At 44.9% G+C, this 24,504-nt stretch overlaps 10 protein-coding genes across 10 annotated transcripts; 4 read left to right on the forward strand and 6 right to left on the reverse strand.

Moving 5' to 3' along the window:
- Positions 1 to 635: 635 nt before the first annotated feature.
- SAMD00019534_044580 (hypothetical protein) lies at positions 636 to 4,867 on the forward strand (the record flags this gene model as incomplete). The annotated part of the gene is made up of 4 exons (XM_012899948.1): positions 636 to 664; positions 2,154 to 3,918; positions 3,983 to 4,562; positions 4,629 to 4,867. Coding segments are annotated over 4 exons (2,613 nt in total), but the record flags the coding sequence as incomplete, so codon positions are not given.
- A 166-nt stretch (positions 4,868 to 5,033) lies between these two features.
- On the reverse strand, positions 5,034 to 6,202 carry SAMD00019534_044590 (hypothetical protein; the record flags this gene model as incomplete). Its single annotated transcript, XM_012899949.1, has 2 exons — positions 5,034 to 5,900; positions 5,966 to 6,202. The coding sequence occupies 2 exons, from the start codon at positions 6,200 to 6,202 to the stop codon at positions 5,034 to 5,036; spliced, it is 1,104 nt and encodes a 367-aa protein (XP_012755403.1).
- Positions 6,171 to 8,671, reverse strand: SAMD00019534_044600 (hypothetical protein; the record flags this gene model as incomplete). Its single annotated transcript, XM_012899950.1, has 5 exons — positions 6,171 to 6,545; positions 6,614 to 7,731; positions 7,818 to 7,955; positions 8,055 to 8,299; positions 8,367 to 8,671. The coding sequence occupies 5 exons, from the start codon at positions 8,669 to 8,671 to the stop codon at positions 6,171 to 6,173; spliced, it is 2,181 nt and encodes a 726-aa protein (XP_012755404.1).
- Positions 8,672 to 8,969: 298 nt separating this feature from the next.
- SAMD00019534_044610 (hypothetical protein) lies at positions 8,970 to 9,953 on the reverse strand (the record flags this gene model as incomplete). Its single annotated transcript, XM_012899951.1, has 1 exon — positions 8,970 to 9,953. A coding segment is annotated over one exon (984 nt), but the record flags the coding sequence as incomplete, so codon positions are not given.
- A 1,116-nt stretch (positions 9,954 to 11,069) lies between these two features.
- On the reverse strand, positions 11,070 to 15,135 carry SAMD00019534_044620 (hypothetical protein; the record flags this gene model as incomplete). Its single annotated transcript, XM_012899952.1, has 4 exons — positions 11,070 to 11,312; positions 11,384 to 14,763; positions 14,844 to 15,020; positions 15,096 to 15,135. 4 exons carry the CDS (start codon positions 15,133 to 15,135, stop codon positions 11,070 to 11,072), a joined length of 3,840 nt encoding a protein of 1,279 aa, XP_012755406.1.
- A 609-nt stretch (positions 15,136 to 15,744) lies between these two features.
- On the reverse strand, positions 15,745 to 16,210 carry SAMD00019534_044630 (hypothetical protein; the record flags this gene model as incomplete). Its single annotated transcript, XM_012899953.1, has 3 exons — positions 15,745 to 15,790; positions 15,898 to 16,001; positions 16,208 to 16,210. Coding segments are annotated over 3 exons (153 nt in total), but the record flags the coding sequence as incomplete, so codon positions are not given.
- Positions 16,211 to 16,649: 439 nt separating this feature from the next.
- SAMD00019534_044640 (hypothetical protein) lies at positions 16,650 to 17,548 on the reverse strand (the record flags this gene model as incomplete). Its single annotated transcript, XM_012899954.1, has 2 exons — positions 16,650 to 17,342; positions 17,444 to 17,548. The coding sequence occupies 2 exons, from the start codon at positions 17,546 to 17,548 to the stop codon at positions 16,650 to 16,652; spliced, it is 798 nt and encodes a 265-aa protein (XP_012755408.1).
- A 1,050-nt stretch (positions 17,549 to 18,598) lies between these two features.
- Positions 18,599 to 19,552, forward strand: SAMD00019534_044650 (hypothetical protein; the record flags this gene model as incomplete). Its single annotated transcript, XM_012899955.1, has 1 exon — positions 18,599 to 19,552. One exon carries the CDS (start codon positions 18,599 to 18,601, stop codon positions 19,550 to 19,552), a length of 954 nt encoding a protein of 317 aa, XP_012755409.1.
- Positions 19,553 to 19,889: 337 nt separating this feature from the next.
- SAMD00019534_044660 (hypothetical protein) lies at positions 19,890 to 22,679 on the forward strand (the record flags this gene model as incomplete). Its single annotated transcript, XM_012899956.1, has 6 exons — positions 19,890 to 19,957; positions 20,057 to 20,159; positions 20,232 to 21,353; positions 21,427 to 21,894; positions 21,976 to 22,423; positions 22,501 to 22,679. The coding sequence occupies 6 exons, from the start codon at positions 19,890 to 19,892 to the stop codon at positions 22,677 to 22,679; spliced, it is 2,388 nt and encodes a 795-aa protein (XP_012755410.1).
- Positions 22,680 to 23,163: 484 nt separating this feature from the next.
- SAMD00019534_044670 (hypothetical protein) lies at positions 23,164 to 24,357 on the forward strand (the record flags this gene model as incomplete). The annotated part of the gene is made up of 2 exons (XM_012899957.1): positions 23,164 to 23,802; positions 23,875 to 24,357. Coding segments are annotated over 2 exons (1,122 nt in total), but the record flags the coding sequence as incomplete, so codon positions are not given.
- Between the last annotated feature and the right edge of the window lie 147 nt (positions 24,358 to 24,504).

A 24,504-nucleotide genomic window follows, 5' to 3' on the forward strand; every position in this document is an offset into this window, starting at 1 on the left:
TATAATGCAATGTTATCTTTCACTTTACATTGTGACATAACACTCTTGTCAAGTCAATGACAACCATGGTAATACCATATCCATACCCTCATACGACGGAATGGACTGGACTGGAATGGGCTGGATCTCCACACCCCATCACTCTCCCCACCCTTGAATGATCAAGTGTGTTTGTGTTTCCAGGTCTAAAATTACCTCCACTCTCAACAACTCTAATAAGTGTATAATGATAATAATAAAATGGTGGATTGATATGATTGACTGATTGACTGACTGATTGAATGAACTTGCTAACTTGTCCCGCCCCATAATCACGGAAACAACTCACTCACTCTTGTACACATAAGGAAACAATTAATCAATTGATTAATTATTATTATTGGATACTACTGATGATATCAATACCTCTAACGAATCATTATTATTATTATTATTATTATTATTATTCCTATTGATCGACGACACTCCCTCGAGTTATTACAACACCAACCTCATCATCAATCATTCTTCGGCAATCCTCATTTCCCTATTATTATCTATCTATCTTTAATTAGATAAATATATATATCGACATCAACAACACAACCACATATCTATTCTATTCTTTAGAGATTCGATCAATCAATAATCCAACCATGTCAACAATTGCCATGGAAGAACATTTGTAAGTGGACAATCATAATCACAACCTGGCGAGTCCAGACTGGTACCACTTGATCACCATTTAGGACCGAAAAAGTCCTCCATCCAGCAATCCAATCAATCATGTTTATCAATCTCCAACTCATTGAGAGACTCTCTGCACCAAGTCAATGTAGACTCAACAAATACTTTAATCTCCTAGTAATATTTAGGCAGAACATCAGCCGAATCATCATCACCCATCTCTAATCACACCAATCCAATCCAATCCACTCACAATCAAACAATCATTCAAACAACACAAAATAGACATATATGTACAACAACAATCAACACATATATATGTGATCGGGCATGCATTCCAAACGACTCATCTCAACACACACTAAAGTGATCAATCAATCAAACAGTGATTGATTGATGAGTAGTGATGTGATTGACCAATCATCAATGTTTATCTTTGTGTGTTTGAAAGGGTTGGTTTGACGATTGATCAATCAAACAAACACACAACATATAACACGAGTGGTGTGTGGTAGGGAGGGATGCCCATGTTCGACATCACTTCCATCAACCCATGCCCATCGATAAGATTTACATCAATGTTTAAAGCATACCTACCATCTGTCATCAGTATTTACTACTGCAACTATACCCTACCCTATTCGCACGACGACCCTAGACAGACAGAAAGTGTTTGCTTGCTACACTCTCTTTTACTCCAGGAAGTGGCGGGCGGACAGTCTATTAAGTTGTTCTTTGCTCCAATGTTATGTTGTGTTCAGTTCAGTTCAGTGCAGTGATTAGTGTGTGTCTTTGTATGTATGTATCTATGTCCTGTTGTTAACGATATGTGTGTATGCCTTCTACATTCTTGTTTCAACAACATTAACATCATCAATTAATCAATCAATCTATCAATCAAACACTCACTCATCGTTATTGTCTATCCCCGCCACGCCACGCCACTCCACGACATCCAATCAATCAATCAACCAAGCCAGCCAGCCAGTGGATTGGTGTTACCAGCTGCCCTTTAAAATATCATCATTTGTTTACATCCTGTATCCATCAACATCACATACAGGCATATGCTGGCTCCACCTCACACTCATTCTCACACCATATAACATAACTTCACTTCTCATCACTCTACTCAATCAATCAAACAATCAATCACCCATCTCAACTTCTCATCGTCGTCGTTGTCGCGAGTTATCCCAATCAATCTGGCCTGGTCCATCATCAATCATTCATCTCTTATCAATCCATCCTACCATCCATCCATCCTCCAGTATTGATTGCCATTCATTCAATCATTACTCCAACATATACAACAAACAAACAAACTAAGTTGCCTTAGTATTTATTATTAATTTATTATCAACATCATCCTTCTACGAAGGAACATCAATTGCCAAACCGCAACGACAAAATCTGGCACGCTCCAACTCAACCTCAAACCCAAACTCAAACTCACACTCCATCGCGCCAATCATTCAAACATCCAGTCTACAGCAGCAACAGCAACAGCAACAGCATCAGCAGCCAATACTCAACTCCTTCGGAGCAATGGAGGGTCTGATAATATGCAAGGTGTGCCTTGGACAGACACAGCGCTATAATAAGGCATGCCATCTGTGCAGCAGCGAGCTTGGAGAGCGTTGCTGGCGATGTAACCATCTATGCAAACCAAACTCAAAGTTTTGTTTCTGGTGCAATGTCAAGCTGCACCTAATTGATATACCATCGGTGGACTCGATACTCCCCATTCCTCCATATAAATCAACACTGGCTGCAAGCCAGAGCATAAAGAAGCACCAACAACAACAACAACAGCAACAACAGCAACAAATACCTCATGTTCAGGTCAACTTGATCGCTGAGAAAGTGGACCAGAGTGGTACACCTCCAATTAGATCATTAATAGAGAATATCAATAAGAATATTGCCTCATCGCCACAGGTCTGCTCACCTCCCAGACCTGGCAACATGACCAGTCCTCGACAAAAACAGCCAACATATTCTAGCGCCACTTATGTGGCGCCAAAGAAGAGAAGCAGCTATCCCAACACGCCACTCACACAATCAAACCCTGTCTGTGTACTGGAGAAGCCCAGTCTGTCGTCCTCTGTAGCTGCTCAGCAGAAGCCGCCTCAATCTCTCCACGAGTCGAGCTCAACTCGTATTGAGGAGTTCGACTCTGCCAACACTTCACAAGAGTCCATTGAGTTCCCACCTGCCACGGCACCGCTGGTTTCCACCCCTTTGATCCAGACACCTCAGAAACAAACTCAACCTCAGCCTCAACAAATACTTATTCAACCTGCTCCTCAACCTCAACAATACTATACGATAGCATTGGCACCTACTATCCAACCAATAATCCCACCACAACCGATCACACCGGCCAACGACTCGGCCAACTCTTCATTTAACAGCCAGACACTTAGCTACGACGAGATTGATATACGTTTCACCGACTCACTGAGAATGCTACGCGAGGCTACATATACCATTGGCAAACCAGCGGAGGACCCCAGTATCCTGGAAGGCTACAAGTCCCCAACATCAAGCTCCAACTCAACATCCTCCATGTCATCAGTCATTAACTCACCTACATCAGAACTGACCTCGACCAATGAGCTGGCAGGTCTGTCACCAATTCGAGGCAATCTTACTCCAGTCCTGCTCAACGTTGCTTCACCACTACATGTTATAATGTCACCATCCTTGCTGGAAGTATCCTCTCCCAATCTACAATCAGTGTGTGATCAATCCGGCAACGGACCCAACGACAGAACGATGAATGACTTTATCGATGCATTCCCCTCGCCACCAATCAACAGGATGCTCTCTCCATCGGGCTCAATTAGTCTGCGATCAGGTGTTCCAGCATCATTGACATTCAGCTCACCAGCAATCATCAAATCACCATCAACTCCTCTGTCTCCAGTACTCAAGCCAACCCAACTTGCACAATCTGTGGCGTCGACCTCGTCCTCAGCATCCACAGTACGCAGCCTAACTTCATCGATTGATAAGCGTGCAATGCTCATTGAGGAGATGACAACTACCGAGCTGGACTATATCAAGGACCTGGAGACCATTATCCAAGTATTCTACAGGCCTCTTCGCGATGACCTCAAGTTGCTCTCCACCGAGGAGTTTGTGACCATATTCTCAAACATTGAGCAACTTCTCCAGGTCAACCAAGAGCTATACACTAGGCTGATATCCTCATCCTCATCGATTGGAGAGGTGTTCTGTATAATGGTATGTAGTACAACTACAACAACTACGATCTTCATTCAAGACTAACATTACCCTCACTAAACAGTCGAGTTCATTTGATGTATACTCTGTGTATTGTAACTATCATCAGAAGTCATTGGAGAGCATTAACAGCTTGTCCAAGATGCCACAAATGGAGAACTTTGTGTCTGAACTGAGTCACGAACTAAGGACAATGAGTCTACACTCATTCCTTATCAAGCCAGTGCAGAGGATTTGCAAATACCCAATATTCCTTCGTGAGTTGCTCAAGGCTACACCGGTAGAACATGATGATCATGGACAGCTGATATTGGCATTGGCCAAGATCGAGCAGATTGTACAGATGATCAATAAGGAGAAGATGGAGAATGATGTCTGGCAGAGGACAATGCAGATACTTCAGACACTCAAGGGATCAGAGACTCTACAACTCTCAAAGAGACACCTGCTCAATGAAGGTGCACTACAGTTGGTCGAAGGATATAATGAGAACTCTGAGAAGAAGGCGACGCCCAAGTTCAAGAAAGGTTACTACTTCCTCTTCCACGACATCTTCCTCTTTGCCAAACAAAAGGGTAACTCATATAGATTACTCTTTAGCATCCCTCTGGACACTGTGTTGGTACACAACAATGTATACAATGGTAAGTGATTCACTCATTCCAGTCAAGTCAATTTCATCAATCACTCTGACACCATCCTTTCCTTAGACAAACATTTCTTCACTTTGATCGAGATTGGTGTAGGTGGCAAACGATGGACGTTCCACCCTCAGCCAAAGGCGCTCAACCTGATATTGTACAACTCTCTGCAGAAGCTGATTGAGAAGTGCTGGGAGAACAGGTTCGACGAGCCACCCAAGTCGCTTAACTCGCCATCCAGCCAGTCGCCCACCAAGAAGAGGCGCTCAAACAGGTTTGTCAAGAGTCTGGTCAACATGAAGACTCTCTAGAGTAGTTAGTAGTAGCCACTGCTTGTACAATAAACCCCCTGTCACCTACTCATTGGCCAATAGCTAATGAAGTTGGTTGTTTATAATAGATTGATTGATTGGTTGATTTGATTGACAGTAATGTAACATGGATGGATGATGGATGGTGAATGCGTGCTCAACATTAATGTTGTTGCTTATGTGATGGTATCAAGTCCTCGATCTCGTTGTCGTCATGGGTCTCCTTGACATCGGACATCTTGGACTTTAGCTGTTGTACAAGCTTGGCTGTGCCAGGCTTGAGTGAGAGTAGTGATACAATGGAGGTGGCAGCTGAATTGACGCCTGGCACCGCATACTTGGACGTGGCCGTATGTTTCAGATGTGGAATGTGCACCTTGCGTCTGGCATCGCCCAGGTCTGACATAAAGTTGTTCCTGGCATTGCTCAACTTGATGTCTCTGAGTGTCGGCAGGCCGCCTGCAGATGACTTGTACGGGTTGTATCCCGGCACCATTCTATTGCCCTTGTACAGCGGGTAGTTTGCAGATGGCTCCAGGTCTGTCTCCACAACACTCCTTGCATTGATCAGCATGTTCTTGTAGCCATCCGTTTCCGAGATGATCAGGTCGTCCTCCTCTTTTGATCCGAGTAGCTGATAGAACTCGGCACGGTTGTTCCTGCAGAGCATGGCCACACGCTTGGGCACAGTCTCGGCCTTGGATATCTCGATGAAGGTCTGATCTATCTGATACTCCAGAAGCTTCTTGATGTAGATCCTAATGCGCTCCTGATGACGCTCCTTCAACTTTATCCACACGGCCTCGATCATGTCCTCAACGACTGAGCGCACCATTGGTGTGTCAATCTCTGGGTTCTTGCCCACAGGGAAGGTTTTCTTCTTCAACACCACCTTGCAGGTCTTAAACTTGATGCCCAGTCCAATACTAGAGAGGTTGTCATCGCCTCCAACCACCTTTCCATCTGGTCCAACCAAGTCATAGTAGTGATACTTTGGTATCTTGAGCTTATCGCACAGTCCCTTCATGATCTGGATGTTTGGCGAACGAGGTGAGTTAGTGATCAATCGAGTGAGTTGTTCAAGGGGGTACATACTCTCTTCAAAGGCTGATAGGCATCCACTTTGATGGCCTTCTTCTGCATGCCCTTGAACTCTGGCGAGTCAGGCATCATGAACTCAACGACAAAGTTACCGGTGCTGTCGGGCTGGTCCAGAGAGATGAGACGCAGCTGCCATGTGGTGAACAGGGCGCCAAGGCCATATGCCTCCAGCGGCAGGTTGTCATAGAGTGTTCTGCCCTTAAGCGTGCGCAGCACAAACTTGGTGGGCATTCAGGTTGCTGCTGACCTTCTCACAGATTAGACAGATGATCTTGAAGACGGGCGTGCTGATGTCCAGCTTGTAGGACTTGCGGTAGACGCCCTTGAAGTCGTCGGTTGAGGGCAAAAGGAACTCCACCACTGCCTTGGTGTCAATGGGCAGTAGGATGGACTTGTACTGCTTGACGATCTCTAGCAGGTCCACAGTGCCCTCCCACACATCGAGTTCAGTGAATCCACGTGCTGTCAATGCTTCAAACACTGGTCGCGACTCTGGCAACTTGCCGTATCCCTGTGCCGATGATGTCTCCAACATTGGGTACTTCCTCACCTGAAGATGTGGTAATGACTTGACCTGTTTGATCGATGGAGAAAGTTAGTTAGTCAATTGATCAAATGAAACTACTCCACTCAATCACTTACATTCAACTTGGCGATTGATCTGCCACGCTCGAGGGCGCGTGTGAGGAGCTCGATGATCTTGGGACGCGGCACCATGAAGTAGGTGGTCTTGTTGTTCTGGCTGTCTTGGAGGCTGAAGAGACCGCTGTTGACAGAGTCTAGACCAAAGTCCTTTAGACGCTCGTGGGGGAGGATGTAGAACATCTGATACTTGTACACATCGAAGAAGATGATGTTCTTCTCCGAGACGAACAGGTAGGTTGGCACGAACGATATGCGTGTCGAGCCCTCGGCCTGCTCCTTCTCCTTCTTCTTGGACTTGCCAAGCTGTGCCACCTGCGCCTTGCTCTTGTTTGAGTTGGCCAGCACCAGGTTGCCGACGACGCGCAGCACCAAGAACTGGTCCCAGCCCTCCTCCTTCTTGAAGTGCTTGGACTTGGACAGAATGTACTTGAGATGCGACGCCATGCTAAAGTCTGTGCGCTTGAGGTGAGCCAAGGGTGACTGCTTGGTGTTGAGGTGCTGGTTGGCGTCCGCCAGCCATGGATGGATGGGACCCGGCGAGGGTGTGGCCCTCGGGGCATCCTTGAGCTGCTGTGCCGAGGTTGACGGTGAGTTCTGTATCCTGCGATGTTCCTGCATACCCGCCTGGAGCTGATTGGTGATGCTGGCAAACTGCGAAGAAGGTGGCGCCAGCAATGAATCTGAGAGCACTTTGGGCGCGAATGTTGGCGCAGGTGTCGAGTCGACCTTGGGTGACAGGGGTGTCGGTGACATGCCAGGCGACTGGGGCATCGATGGTGAGGCGGCCGGCGTCTCCTCGACATAGTCCTCGGTGTTGGTCTCTGTGCCCAGTATGGGCACTTCGAGCTCGGGGAACACCGTGCTGTAGTTTAGGATCAGCTTTGTGACGCACTCATTCGACACCTTTGCCTCGTACATGACGGTTGGCGAGTCGGGCTTGGACCTGAACAGGTTGGGTCCAAACACAACGCCCATATTATGAGCGTTCATCTTGTTCAACTTGGAGTGTCTCGTGAATATGATCATCATGCGCAATATCCTCTTGAGTGCCTTTATATTGTCAGCTGGTACCTTTGCCATGAATGCTGCCAAGTCATCGATCTCAATCTGTTTGTCTAGAATTGGTGTATGTGTGGCCGCATGGTCGCGCTGGCGGGTTAGTCAATGGCGCGCTAGTCTGAGTGGCGCAGTGGGTCCATACCATTGGCTGTCACTTGACTGGCAACAAAGCCAGACCATAGTTCATTGGGTATGAGCGGGTCGAACTGCTCTCTAATGTACAATTTAAGCGCGCCTGTTATATTATGTTCATTGAATCCAGGCTGGAAGTCGATGTTATCTAGTTTGGTTTGATTGGAATGATTGATTGATTGAGTGAGTATGTTGGAATGATCGATTGATCGATCGATCAAACAATGAAAGTGATGATGCAATGTACCATTTACAAAGGTGGCCCAGAATAGTCTTATCTGATTGGCTGAGCCTGATATACGGAAGATACCCTCAATCTCTAGTGCACACTTCTCAAGACGACTGCACAGCTGTTCAATCACATGATATCGCAGTGGGATTGGTTTGTAATCCGACTTGAGCACTCTATTCTGTACAAGATCCTCCTTCGCAGGTCTTCTACTCAAGAACTTGTTCAATATATTGATAATAACTCCTTTGTTGGGTATGCCTCTGTTGTGATTGATAGCTTATATTAGTCAATCTCAATCAATGTGTATGTGTCATTCATGATGGTTACCCTTCGCCAAGATAGTCATCGCCCTGTTGTTGTTGCTGTGAATGTAGTGATGGAGTGTTGTTGCCACTTGAGTTTGATGATGTGACGTTGATGTTGACCATTGATGGATGTGTCTTGAATGCACTGGTCGATGACATTCTGGGTATGGCATTGGATGATTGTGGTAGATTGTTTATCATTGATTCCAATTGACCATGTTGACCTTGACCATAACCTCCAAATGCCATTGACAATCTATTATTATTACCAATCAATGTCGGTGATGACATTGATTGTTGTTGTTGTTGCTGCTGTTGATCTGTCATAGTTATATATATAATATATGTTATAACTATATTTAAAACCAATGAATAACATTAAAGTGTGTTGTACTTGAGTTATTCATTGTGTCACAACCCCCACACACTCAATGATGATCATTTGATTCATTCACCTTCACAACAATTCAAATAACGGGCAGACACCCAACAAAGGTATTTTGATCATTTATTTTGAAAAGACTTCAAACTGATCAAAATCTACAACATCGATGTTGGGTCACATGTTCCAAGATTTATCATTTATTAAAATATCTGTGTAAATTGAGTGCCACTCAATCAATCAAATAGATAATGCATTGATTAGTTGTTGTGCAATCTGTTGACAATCACCTTCAAGTGCAATGTCGTCGACTTGTGGATTGTTACAGGCGAGTCCAGCATCTGAATGACTTTGATCATGTTTGAGATTGATCAGTACTCTTGGTTTGGAACGGAAGATCTTGACCATTGTTGCAACGGGCTGTACCGTCAATGATGTACCAATGATGATCATCAGATCACATTTGACAACATCCTCAACAAGTCGTTGACTAAATATTGTAGGTAATGAATCGCCAAAGAATACAACGTCAGGTTTGATCACGCCTTGCTTGCACGACTGTTGTTGACACCTTGGGACAGGTCCACGCAGCTCATCGTTCCAATCAATGAGCATGTCGCTGACCTGTGCGGCAGAGTACTCGTGATCGCACACCATGCAGTGCGCTCGGGCCAGTGAGCCGTGGGCCTCGATCAGTGAGTGGTCGGGGATGCCTGCAGCCCGCTCCAACACATCGATGTTCTGTGTGTAGTTGCGAAGGAGCACGCCCATGTCGGCTAGATGTTTGATCAGACGATGTACATTGGTCGGCTGGTATCGGCCAGGTTTGAGCATCTCACGACAAACCGAGAAGAAGGGCTCTGGATGCACTTTGAAGTAGTCAATGTCAAATACCGCCTCTTTGAAAGGCAGGTTGAAGTGCGCCACGCTGTCATAGAGCCCAATGCCTGGAGTGCGAAAGTCTGGTATGCCTGCGGATACACTAATTCCTGCGCCAGTCAACACCACCACATTCTTGCATGATCCAGACTTGATGTATTGTACCAATCCATCCAATGATTTTGATTCCATTGCCAGACGTTCTGGTTTGTGATGGCCATGTCCTCCATGAGCTGCATCAACAAACAAATGCATTGCCTTGAATAAATGGCCCAAGTGTCTTGTCCATTCATCATCATCATTTCCATCAATGATTGATTGGCAATCACAACAAAAGTACTTGATCATACCACTTGTGTCATACTTGACCGATACCTTGTGATCTTGATCCTTGGCAGCATGGTCCATACTATGTTGGCGGCATGATATCTTGGCGCATTCCAAGCATATATACACTTCATCACCTAAGCCACAAACATTGCAAGTGACCTTAATAACTATGTTTGGATGTTTGGATGTCCAAGGTCAGGTCATTCATGTCCATCTTCGATCAATCAACATCATTCATTCATTTACTCTCAGCATTATCAAACAGAGCAATACTCAATCTTTCATATATCTTCCTATCTATTCCACAACATTGTGAGTGAGTAGTATTATTACAACAACTATTCATATTCATCTCTAATGTTATTATTACATGTATGTATTATGTAAGTATGAATAAATGATTGAATGAATGAATGAATGAATGGAGTGATGAAGTTGAAGTTGTATTTGTTTGGTCTTTGTGTTTAATTTGTAGAGGGGGTTGTGCGTGAATGTTGGCGGCCTGCATTCCCCGGATGAGTTTCCCCATTGTCAATACTAGGCACGTGAGATTCGACACTAGGCAGGATCCACAACTGTTTGAAGGTTGGGATACGACTGTCTATTCATCTGGCCGAGCCTACTAGAAATTACTCCAACAGGGTGGAGCTTCATCAGTAGAATGGATCACCGTAGTGGTCCATCGGCATGAATTTACCAAAATCAACAAACACTAGGTAATATCACTCAACCCCTCATCATTGATTATGGGACTCGTTCGTTTTTTTAATAACTCTAGACTTTTTGATCACGCGATCATTCGGTCGTTGAATGTAGTTATACATTGATCAACTTTCCAAAGTATATATGTTTGATTGATTGATTGAGTAAGTGATCATCATTGAGTGAATGATTGAGTGAGCGAGAGTGATTGAGTGAGAGAATCTTCAATGAGCGGCATTCGCACGCGCATTGTTTATTGATGACAACTTGTTCAGATTGGTGTGCCAACAATAACAATAACAACATCACGTTATTGGTATTACAATAGTGTGATCATTGACTTGGTATACATGTAGATGGATGTGGATATATCGATTGAATGATTGAGGTGGGGAGTAGGGGAGGGAGTAGGTTGTAGCGTCTCGTCTTTGTCTATATTACATTGGACATCTTTGAATCACGTTCCATGATCCTGGCCTTCTCAAAGTTCTGTAGGATCTTGCGTTTGGCCACTCTTAGACACTTTGGACACTTGTTCTTATCGAAGCAATCCTTGTGATGGATGCTCTGGCATGACTTGCATTGTGTAACCTTTGCAATATTATAAGGATATATCGTCTCCTTGCTATCGCAGAACTCACAATATGATCCTTTAGCTTGACACAATGGACATGACTACATTCGAGTGATTGATTGATTGAGTTAGTGAGTGATTGGAATGGTTCCAGTAAGTGATGGATACATACCTCTACATGATTGAGCCACCTGGCAACAATAGCTCGAAGTGATTCTAACAATTGTTTGTAGTGTACAAGGTCGGCCAAGGAATAAAAGTCAACGTCTGAGGCGAGGTAATCATTGCTGTGTAGCATGCCGAGGAGTGAGGGTCCATCCGCCGTGCACGACTTGAGGAAGTCCTTGAGGAAGTACATCTGGCGACGCAGGTTGCGCATGCGTAGCAATTGATTGTTTCTGTACAGTCGCGGATTGATCGTGGCAATATCAAACAGGGGCACTCTGGCAATGTCCATCAGGAACGCGTAGCTAAAGTTGGCCACGGGATACTGCTTGAAGTCCCAGTTGGTAATGATGCGTGCCGGTATGTACCACTGCGTCTTGTTGTGGCAGTTGGTGCAGAAGAACTTGCCACTGTACTCGCAGTAGCGTGACGTGGTGAAGTAGCCAGAGAGGTCGCGACTGCAGCCGGCACACATGTTGCCTTGATGCTTGATGGTGAGTTGCACGGGGATGTTGAAGTAGAGCTTCCTGCGCAAGGGTGCCCACTTGAATGTCTTGGGGTCGGGTATGGGCGGGATGACAGGTGGCGCCGAGTCATTCATGATGTATGGGTTGGACGATGATGTATGCGCGTAGTTGTGCGGCAGCTCAATCTCCTCGATAATGGCGCCAGAGTGCTGTTGTGGTGGCGGCTGGGTGATGTAGTTGGGCGATGATGATGTCGATGAGGATGATGACGATGCTGACGACGATGATCTCCTTCGCTCGGCCGTCGTGCTCGCCACAGCGGTCAGTTGCTCGTCATCCATGTAATCATTGATAACAACAAACATATCGTGTCTCCTGGCCGATGGTGTGTCATCGGTGGGCTCCATCTCGTCCAGGTTCTCAATATCATCAGTCATCGAGTGTCCCTCGGACGAGTTGTTGGCCGGTGTAAAGTGTGCAGAGAATGTCGAGTATCTATCTGATGGGATAGCTTCCATGTCCTGATGTTGGTCGTCCTGTGAGTGTGACAATGATGGGATCTCCATGATTGGCAGACTGCTGTTGGTCCTCTCCTTCCTGATGGTGTCCTCCTCGATCATCTCGTCGCGCTGACTCAGCAAGCTCTCCATGCGATCCACTTGATCCAGCAGGAACTGCTGCTCCTCCATCGATATAATGTTTGATGATAGTGTGATTGATGTGCCATTCAGTCCGACCACGCCTGGACTGGCCTCCCTTTGACGTCGCTCATATGCTGCCACCTCCTCCTCCAATGACAACTCATTGCTTGGCTCTGATTTTGGTTCCTCGGTCAGTGCCAAGACAGGTGCCTCCACAACAACATTGTTGTTGTTGTTGTCATCAATAATGTGATTGATTTCGATTGATGCTGATGGTGAAGGTGATGGCGTAGTTGGTTCCGAGATGATGGCTACAATCTCTGGTGATGGTGGCACTGTTTGAGTTGGCGTGACACCATTGCTAAAGTCGCTGTCATCCAAATGCTCAATCTTGTTTAGCAACTCATTGAACTCTGCAGAGTCCGTTGAGCTCTTGATCTGTGACTCTTGTTGCACCAAAACTTCTTGCGTGACAATTGTTGGAGCTGTGTCGCCAACATCCTCCAAGGATGTGTCTGTCACAATGATTGTGGATATAGCCTCTTCTACGACTGTCTCCTCGTCAAGTGGTACATTGTCCACCTGTTGTTCAATTGGCTCCTCTACAGTAGTTGTCATTGGTGCATCAGGCTCATCTTCATGTTTGATTGGACCATGTGAAGATGGTTCAACCTCAACCTCTTCAACCTCCTCAACCTCGTGCTTGATATCCTCCTGTTGTTCGTTATCTTGATTACCATCGGTTGTTGAGCTGATCTCAATTGATGGGCTATCCTCACTGACGATCATAACCTCTGATGCTGTCTCCTCCTCGATGATGTCCTCTGTAACCGTAACTGTGGGAACACTAATATCATCGATTGGTTGCTCCACTGTTGCTGGCTCCTCCTCAACATGCTCGCTCTGGTTATCTTGCACCAGCTCTAGAGCAGCCACATCAGATTGTTCTATGGAATGTGAAATGGACTCCACCTGAACAACCTCGGGCTCATCAAAATTATCCTGCAGTGTCTCTGTTGTAAGTGATTGTTGCTCCATTGTAGTTGATTGTTCTGAATCTTGGTTGATCAATAATGATGGTTCATCATTTGTGATGATAGTATCTTGCGCGCTTTGTTCATTCACCTCGTCCATTGTTGTTGATACTGGTGTTGTTGTGCTCTCGACTACTGGCTGCTGCTCCTCGTCCTGCCTCAGCTCGCCCTCACTCTCCTCTGTGATGGTAGATGGCACTGGCAAAGACTTGTTTGATGTGAACAATGATGAGAACTTGGAGCTAAAGTCGGGCAGAGATATGTTCTGTACCTTGGCCAACAGCTCCGATCCAATAATGCTGGCATTCCTGAATCCACTGTTCTCTCGACTGCCTCCACCATTGCTGCTATCCGAGCTCTCCCTTAGATTGAGGTCGACTGGGGCAGGCCAATCAGACTGAGATGATGTCGTTGGTGTGGTAGGTGGCGGTGGTGTAGTGGGGGTGTCCATATCAGATGACGACTGCAATAATGGACTCGTGCCATTACTGCTACCGTTCAATGTTAATGATCCATTGCCATTGCTAGCGCCATTGCCATTCGTGTTGTCCACACTGCTCTTCAACACCTTCTTTGTGATCTTGATCTTCTTGATGATCTTGGTCTTGCCAGTCTTCTCATCGACGATGGTTGTGGTGGTCGTTGTACTATTCTTGCCACGTGCAATCGTGTCAGCTGACGTCTGTTCGCTCTCGACGACGGCCTCGCCACCATCGCCTCCATTCAAATCGATCACTCTAGTCAATGACTTGATCTTCTTTTTCTTGGCCGGTCCTGTAGTCGCCACAAGATTGTTACTGTTTGATGTTGATACGTATGAGAGTGCCGGTGATGTCTGTGGTGAGGCCAGTGGCGAAGGGCTCTCATAATAGATCGCGTCCAAAGTGGCGTCGTTGTAGTCGATCTGGAAGGGGATGGTTTCGAGCGGCACCAACATCAGTCGGAACAGATCGGCGTCATCCTTGAAGCGCAGTATACTATCGTCATCGTAGTGATGTTTGAGTATCTCCTGATTGGTCGTTATGATGTTGATGGCAATGTTGAGCGTCGCCTCATTCAGACATCGTCGAATGAATGCGCGTAGCTTGCCAATGTCCGTGGACACCTCACTCAGACTCTTGATATATTCAAACTCCTCCTGCCACTTTATAACACGTTGATGATTGCCAGCATGATCATACTTTAGATGTGGCAGCATCAATACTATCTTCCAAAGTGAGAATGTTGTAGAGTTGATTATCTTGACTGTGTATCATGTATCATGTGTAGTGGCGTGTGAGTGAGGAGCGGGTACTTCGTGCGTAGCAAGTACTGACATAACATACCCTTGAACTTATGTGCTATGAATGCTTCGATATGTTGACATAATGGAGTGAGTAGTGGATTCGACTCTGTTATTGGTTTGTTGTTCTCAAAGTGATATTGTAGACAGTCCTTGATTGCCTTCTTTACTGTTGTGATTGACTCTTTACGATTACTCTGTGCTGTGATCGATTCGACATCTATAAAGTAATATTATAAGCATTAAGTATTAGGTAAATGAAGTATGAGTACACCATAACAATCACTACACTTACATTCTTGATCACCATTAGCTCGTAGCCAATGGTTTGACATTATTGTTGAACCTGTCTGTTGTTATATGTGTATGTTACAGATATTGTAGTTGTAATAGTAATAGTAATAAATAGTAATAGTATGTGTGAGTCTGTATATCGGTAATGGTGGTCTTCCCAACAACTACAAACATACATCAATGCCTCAACCGATGTTGGGCTTGACCCAGACCAACTAACCCCGATAATTTGTTAAACACCAAACCAAAAAGATTTTGTACTTTAGTGTTTTTTTGAGCGAACCTGTCAAATGTGTCGTGTAGATTGACTTGGGCTGGTCCGCACCAACCTTTCCTGATCAATCAGCATTGCTGGTACCCCACCCAGGTGCAAATAATATTATCACGGTAAATATCCTAGGATAGGAGGGAGGGGTCGAATGAAAGAAGGATTGGAATATTATGACCCTGGTATTACCAATCATGATTGTTTGATTGATTGATTATGGATATTGAATATGTTTGAAAGATGATGATGATGTTTATTGGGGATGACTACCCATCATAATCTCTCTTCTACAAAGGTTCATTGGGAGGGCGCAAAGAGGTGAAGAGATATGAAACAAGTAGATAATGATAAGATCGTCCATCGTAACTCGACCCGTCGTTTAGATTCCGAGCTTGGTGCGTCTCCAATGTCTACGCTTGTTGTTGTATCTGTTGTTATCGAAAGAATGAGTTAGAAGTCAAAGTCCAAGTAATCATGTATCGTGTCGTAGTAACATCGCTGTCTGTCTGTCCTGTGTTGTGTTCATAAAGCGTACCTGATGGTGTTGCCAGTTCTCATTCTGATCCATTGTGGAACTGGTCTGTTTTGCTTCTGCTTCTTGCCGAGCACTTTCTTGATTCTCAAGGTCTTGTGGGAAGGCTAGATTGTTGTGTCGCGATGCAGAATGTTAGTCGCTTGTTCATCTCTACTGTCCTACATGATGCTAGATCGTCGGATTCGTCGCTGTATCGCTAAGTTGCTGTGTAGCTCTGTTGAAGTGGCTGTTGTTGTGTTGCTGTTGCTGTTCGGATGATCACATGATCCATTCATCTGATTGTAGAGCGAGAGCGAGAGGAGATACCAACCATTGTTGATCTTGCGGATGAACCTTTGTGTGTGGATAAACGATGCGACAACATCACCTTTTGGATGTCGTGTTGCCTGTGGAGCGCAAGCACGACCACTCTCTCGCTCGCACATCCTCCAACCAACTCCTAAAAAAAGAAAACTAAATTAAAAATTAAACAAAATCCAAAAAACAAACACGAATCATCAATGGATGGAAGTTCGTTCATTCGTTCATTCGTCAATGTTGGACAAGACGATCGATCAATCATTTAATAAGATATGTCTGTCCTATTCATCGATGACCATGCCATGCATGACTTGCAAGCGTCAACAATGCGTCAATCTCATTGTCAACTCCAGTGCGACACGTGGTCGCGGTGGACTGTCCGCGAGTGATTGAATGGACGGTCATTTGTGATGCAGAACAGAGGGAGTTGTCCACTCTGCTCTACTCAATAGCTATTGAGTCGCGTTTATAACATTGAACTGCTTGACCAGTACTTGATTGACAATCTTATTGCCATCCAGTCCAAATAGAGAGATGAGTGATTTACACTCATTACACAGTTGTTCAAAGAGTGCCTTGTCATCCTCCTGTGTGAGTGCTCGATGTGGACTACTCATGGCCTTTGATGATGGTGATGTGACCTTTGATTGTACCTTGCAACAACCTGCGTCGTCATCCTTATTATTTCCTTTGCAGCATCCATCATCATCATCTTGTTGCTGTGGCTGTTGCTTTTGCTCACTCTTGCAACATGAGTCTCCATTAGCTTCATTGCAGTTGTTGCCATTATTATTGTTGTTGTTGTTTGAGTCTGAGCAGCATGAGCCATTTGATCGTTTGTTGGTAGTCTCCACCTCATCCACATGTGTATAGCCAATGAACTTTGATTTGAGCAAGTCGATTGAAGGTGTTGAACAATGTTGATTCAGTATTGTCTTTAGTCTATTCTCCATATCTTGTAGCTTGGGCGTATGTTCAGTATTGGCAAACTGTTTGTTATGATGATAGAATACATCCATTGAACTTATTAGACCAAGTAGTAACGACCATTTATATGCTATCAGTGTTGCCTCTGTCAATCCCGCATTGAATCCACGTTGCAATGTCTGTTCCTTTCCAATCTCAATACCATCTTGGTAACCAAGCTATGATAGTTCGATTGATTGATTGAATGATTGAATGAATGAGTATAAGATTGAATGAATAATGATATGATTCTTTGATTGATTGATTGATCTGATCATACAGGGAATATATTACTCTGTGATCTTATTGCCTCTCTGTTATTCATTTGTGAAGTATGATCATCATCATCTCCATAAAAGTCATCATCATCGTCCATTGATGTCATTATTATTATTATTATATATGTATGAAGTAGTAACTGTTAGTATTACAACTGGATTGATTGGACTTTTTCGTCTTCTCAAGTCTAGTTTGTTTTGCGAACTTGTTTGGGACATGTTAGGGAGAGTTCTAGGGCAAGGGAAACATGTTTCCCTCAACGCAACAACAACAATAAAGAATGAATACTCGACCAACATACTCATGAAGTCAGTATCCTTCACTATAAGCTTCTAAAAAAGTCGATCGTGGAGTACTGCAGCATTGTGAAGCTATTCTACAGACTCGAGACTCCATCACGGCCTCCAGGAGAGGACAATAACAACAACAACAGCAACAGTAACAGAAACCTCTCATCACAATGGATGTCAAAATGTTCTTGCTTTCGTCGTCTGGAACATGGTTCCAAAGATGATGATATCCTTGGACAACTTTATACTATCAAGTGTAGATGGTCGAGATACCTTTAGGTATGACTTTGATCAAGAGGATGATTTCCAATCAATAGTGTCCTATGAATTTGAAGGAGACCACTCAGAACAAAGGATGGTTCATGTCTTTTCTCAATGGGATGCCAAGACCAACAACAAAATAAGATCCAGGAGTTGTATTCGAATACATTTGTCCTTTGGTAACAAAGTAATAACCAAAGTATAGTACTATAACAATGAATGATCTGGCTTTGACATTAGCTACAACAACCTCCACATCATCAACATCAACATCAACATCAACAACTACAACTAGTGGAGCAGACATTTATTGTTGGGGAGACATAACATTTGTACCCTTATTACCAACTATCTCACTTGATTTACATCATCATGAAGACTTACCTGTTACCTCCATCACACTACCATTCAAAGTACATGACTTGAAGTCTACCTGTGACACTCTTGCCATTCTAAATGGTATGTGTAACATGTTACATTCATTCAATCACTGACTGACATACTACTTCACAGATGATGGTCAGTTGACAATGCATCGAAAGATATCATTGGTGGATAACTCTGTTAACAATGGTATTAGGACAATAACATGGTGCTCAAGGGTGATGTTGATATCAACTGGTTATAATCATTTACATTTCGTTGATGATGTTGGTATTGTATACGCCAAGGGCAGTAATCTTTGTTATCAACTTGGTGTCAACTATGATGTACCATGGCTGGATCATCCTACCAAGGTCACATACTTCCAGGATCGGAACATTAAGATCAAGGCACTCGCTGCAGGTCGCGAACACAGTCTATTCATATCAGATACTGGTCAATGTTATGGATGTGGAGACAACACTTATGGACAGACTGGCCTCGGTCTCGGCTTGTTAGTGGACAATGACGACTGTGACGAAGATGAACAAAGTAGCAATCGACGTACACTTGGTTTGATCACTTTCAATAGCGAGTCTGGTGCCAACACTGTCACTTCATGTTACTGCGGTGACTTCCATTCGATTGTTATCGACTCTGCATTAGGACTGGCATACAGCTTTGGATGGGGACTATACTATCAACTTGGTAATGGTCAAGCGGCCAACCTATACACGCCCGCACCAATCAATATCCAATCACAATCAATCAATGACAATGTTGATGGCAATGGCACAGGCGTCAGTAGTAGACCACGCATTATCAAGGCAGCTTGTGGTACTTGGCATTCATTGTTGTTGGATGATGAAGGCCAGGTGTATAGCTTTGGCTGGGGAGAGTTTGGTCAGTTGGGACAGGGTGACACAGACAGTTGTACAACACCAACTATAATAGAATCATTAATGGATGATATTAAGATCATAGATATATCATGTGGAAGTGCATCATCATTATTATTAGATGATCAACAAAGATTATTATTATGTGGACAACAGTGGAGGCCTCCAAATACATCATCATCGTCTAATAATCCATTTGAACCTTGGCGTAAGATAATGTCACCTGCACCAATCATACTTCCAAAGCATACATCAAGAGTATATTGTAATACATGGACAAGTTATAGTTGGACATGATGATCATGGTCATTGGTTGAAAGTTGTAAAGTAATAAATTGGAGTGGGATTGATGCATTCATTCAATCAATCAAAGTTGCAATTTGAGAGTTAGTGTGAACAACAACAACTTCGCGAGACAGTGAGAGAGATAGACATAGACAGTGAGAGTGAGAGATAGAGAGACAGTGAGAGAGAGGGACCCTTAGAGAGAGGCCAAGCGATAAGAAATAACAACTATCTATAATAGCACAGAGCTGCCTGTGCAAGGTCGCAAGACTTCCCTTAACGATCCAGAAACAGCCATCATCTCAGTCATAGTCATAGTCATCACCAGCTGCAGCTCACTCATTCAATCATGGAGCAAGGCAATCAATTGAATTGGTCAATAGACGATGCAGAGCGACAACAATATATACAGAAAGTGTAAGCAGGTGTTCATGTCATTCATTCATTCAATCAATCAATCAATCAACATCATCTAACGCATTGTTTGATTCATTGATTCATTCATTCAATCAACAGAGCTGTAAAGCTGGGTATATCATATCCTGACAGGACAGAGAAAGAGTTATATGAACGAGCTCAAGGCTTTGAACAGAAGGTGTTTAACAAGCGATATCCAACTGTATGTTTGTTCAATCAATCACTCTATCAATCAACCAGCTCACTTACCTTGTGCTGCTCCGATCATTTGTAGAGAGAACAATATGTCGCAGAGTTGGCTGGTCTATTGTATAAGTTGGAGAACAAGCAACAACAGACACCTGGCCAACAGACTCCTGGTCAGCCAACACCTGGTCAACAACATCGTGATCAGACACCACCGCTTAATACACAGCAGGTGCAGACACAGACACAGCCAATCAATGGACAACACAACATCAAGCAGCAGCAACATATACCAATTGGCAACACTGGTACAGCGACAGCACCCAACAACCAACAAGCAAACTATCTGGCGGCTAATCAGCGCCCAATGGCTGCTCAATCACCGACAAACTCATCATTCACACCTGCATCTCCCGCCAACTTCACGCCGACGCCGACGTCGGGGCCAATGACAATGCCGTCAAATCAAGGCAACGCGCCAATGACGACGCAGACACAGACACAGACACAGACGCAGATCAAGACACCACTCACACAGCAACAGATCACACAAATATTCAATCAGAAGAAGGCGCGTCTCGACTCGATCGAGTCGAACCCACAGTTCAAAGCAGAGGCCGATAAGCTGCGACAGGAGCTGACGAGTCTGCAGCAATACACCGCCAAGATGGCGGCACAGTCGCCCATCACGCAACAGCATCCTGCTGCGGCCAATCGGCCAAGTCTACCGGGCACATCACCAGCCAACATTGTCGGCTCGCCACTACCCGCGCCCCCATCCAATCTCAAGAACCCTCCACAGCCAACGTCGACGCCGGTTGGCAAGTCGGCACCACCCGCTTCACCATTCGCGACACATCCACCGCTGCCGACCAACCCACTGTCTGTTCCAGCTAAGCCAATGGCACAGGGTGGCGCTGGTGCTGGCCCTGGCGGCGCAGGCGGTGTTGGTACAGGAGGCCTGGTAAGTGGTGGGCCGCCACGCCCACCAGTTGCGCCAGAGCTGGAGCAAAAGTATTGGGATCTACTCAAGCGTCTCAAGTCCATGACCAGGATCATCGAGCCTTACATCCCCCAGCAACAGGACAGGAATCGACTCAGCGACACCATGCAGCGCATCAAGCAATCATCACAAGAGACTGGCTCCACATTCAAGATGGAGGAGCTCGAATCCCTCGACAAGACCCTCCATCAGTTCTTTGAGACAAAGGTATGTTTGTTGTCGTATACCCCTTGACTATCGCTCGCTCACTCAATCAATCAATCAATCAATCATTGATCAGATCGCCACTGAGGAGTTCTTCATGAAGAGGATCATCGACACGCTGAAGAACATACCGTATGAGTCATTGATCTTTATTGAAAGGGACTTGCTTTCGACATTGGAGCGTTCAAAGAGGTTCACGCCAGACAACATTGTGAATAGATCAGGTGGCATCTGCTCAAGGACACAGCTGTGGTTCAAGAATCCTATACTCAACAATCCATTCATCGATGCACCATCAAGCGATAACATTACACCAAAGCGCAAGCAACAACAACAACAACAATCACAATCATCAACAACAACGACAAACACAACATCGACTACTGATTCCACTCTGCAAGTGGATGCATCCAAACGACAACGACTGGGCGATGATTCAAACAATGATACAAGCCTATCATATTTGACAAGCTTCATGACTGATCTCATCAAGTTAACAAACAATGACAACACAATGGTACCTGCCAAGCGTATTGACAATGAGGTACGTATCATCCATCGACCTCGCCAGGTCCTCGCCAGGCTCAGTCACTTACTCACTCACTCCCTCAATCAATCTCAATAGACTATTGTCATTTCCGAGCTATTCAGGAGCGACTCAAACAAGAACTTGTACGTCCACTTTCAACCATCGATTATAACACCAGCTTGGAGTGGCTCGCGTCACAATGCTCCCTTGTGTATAAAACAGGTGCCGGCGATACAAATATCGACCGACTCCGAACTCTACTATATCCAGCCGCTCTGTAGATGCTCGTGCAACAGTGCCGTTGACATCATAAATATGTACAAACAAGCATCGTCCCGTGGCGACTGTATAAAGCGCGAGCTCCTGGCGATCGAGCAGCGCAAGCAGTACAGCAGCAAGGTCCGTATGAACGAGCACGACAGCAGTCTCGAGCTGCACTTCACCTTCACCACACATTCCAAACGACCTACCATCACACTGATCGTCATTGTACCCGACGACTATCCAAGCCAACCTGTTAACTTTATGCTTCCACTTGAATATGGTATGTTAAGTTGTGCGATGTGATGGTCATTCATTCCCTCAATCAATCACTAACAAACCAATGGTACACACTCATAGAGCTCTCTCCATTCCTGACAGACATTATGAAGACTATGTACAAAGAGTGGCACAACATGGTATACAATATGCACGCCAACAATGTGGCGATGGACGGTAGCACCAAGTACAATGGAAACATCGTCGAAACACTTGATCTGTTTGATCAAGTCATTGAGAGGATAGTCAATAAACAATGATCATCATGTTCAACTATGGTAGTTCACGAGTCGACTAATTGTTTGATTGGAATGATTCCAGGTTTGCCCCACACTGTCCCATCACTTTTGAGAATGAAGTCGACCAAACAAAGATGCATCAATCAGGTGACTTATTGATCAATCAAATACAAGTATTAGAATGTTGAGATACAGTAGGAGTAGCAGCAAGTTGATACAACACTTGGTAACAGCATCAAATGGATACAGACGACCAACACTAGTGAGTGGAGGTGTTCGTCCTCTCGACTCTATCTTCCTCTTCAGTGCATTGTCAACATCAACATCATTATCAATGATGACACCTACATTCATGCGACACTATTCATCACAGACGCCCAATGACAACCCTATCTCAACGACTACGAATACGACTACAACTACAACAACAACCTCAGAGATACCAACGACAACATCAAATGACATTGGTCGGTACGAGGTTGACTTGAATACACCTTACAATCATTCACAAACGATTGATATGGGACAGTTGACAAGTGGACTGCCTCAAGACCCTTCACTCATCGAGATCACTGGCCTGCCGACATTCATCGAGGTCTGCCTGCATCATTTGCACTCTGCAACGGGCTTATCATGGCTCATCATTGTGCCCACCTTCACATTGTTGGTGCGTGCTGCACTGTTTCCATTTGCCATCAAGCATCGTAACAATGCCCAGAGGCTAATGGAGATCAGACCTCAACTCGACAAGTTCAAACAGATCGCAGCGGATAATAGAGCGAGAGGTGTGTCCAACTATGAGAACTCAGACAACATCACCAAGTTGCTCAAGGAGAAGAAGTGCCATCCTGCACTCACATACCTTCTGCCCTTGGTCAACCTACCCTTCTTCGTATCCAGTTATATGGCGATGCGTGAGATGGCCGAGACATTCCCATCACTTACAACTGGTGGCGCACTATGGTTCACTGATCTGAGCGCAGCTGACCCGACATACATCCTGCCCGTCATATCCAGCGCATTCTACTTGCTAATCAATCAAATGTCTCTTGCACGAACAGACATACTCTTCTTCAAGATCATCAGTTGGTTCGCCAGGATCATGGCTGTCATGATCATCCCTCTCAGTTACACAATCCCATCAGTAAGTTGGTTTGTTGGTCATGGTGATGTCCTCGCATACTGACTCAATCGCCCACTCATTCAATCAATCTAGGTCGTGTACTTCTATTGGATACCCTCATGTATATTCTCCATCTTCCAGTTGTACGCATTCCGTTCAAAGGCCATATGTGATGCGCTTGGAATGAAGGCTGTGAATGATGGCCAACCCCTCCTTTCATTGCCATCATTCCTCGGTGGTAACAAGGATACAACAGCCTCGGCTCAGGACGCACCTGCCCCACCCAACACCATAACCAGTACGGTCAACAACACTACAGCACCAAAGGGTAGCAATAGCAGCAACATTACCAACCCGCCAAAGAGGAGGAACARGGATATAAACTGGAAGGGGAGAGGCATCGATGCCTTGTTTGGTTACAGTTTATTCTTCTTGTTGGATATGTGTATCGTTCGGAAGAAGGCCCGAGGAGGCGAGGGCTCGGGGGAGGACTGGGGTGAGGAGCTTGGTGAGGAGCTGGGCGAGCTGGAGATCGACACGGACGTCGACCCTTCATCCTCTTCAAAGTCGAATTCGTTGTAGCCAGTGTCGATGCTGTTTGAATGGTTCGAACTGATTGAGTTGCGATTGGTGAAATTGCCGTTATTTACATTGTTGTTGTTGATGTTGATGTGATGATTGTTGTGTAGTTGCTGTTGTTGTTGTTGTTGTTGTTGTTTTTTT

The sequence above is a fragment of the Acytostelium subglobosum genome, assembly GCF_000787575.1.
Source record: "Acytostelium subglobosum LB1 DNA, scaffold: scaffold8, whole genome shotgun sequence".
Lineage (NCBI taxonomy): Eukaryota > Evosea > Eumycetozoa > Acytosteliales > Acytosteliaceae > Acytostelium > Acytostelium subglobosum.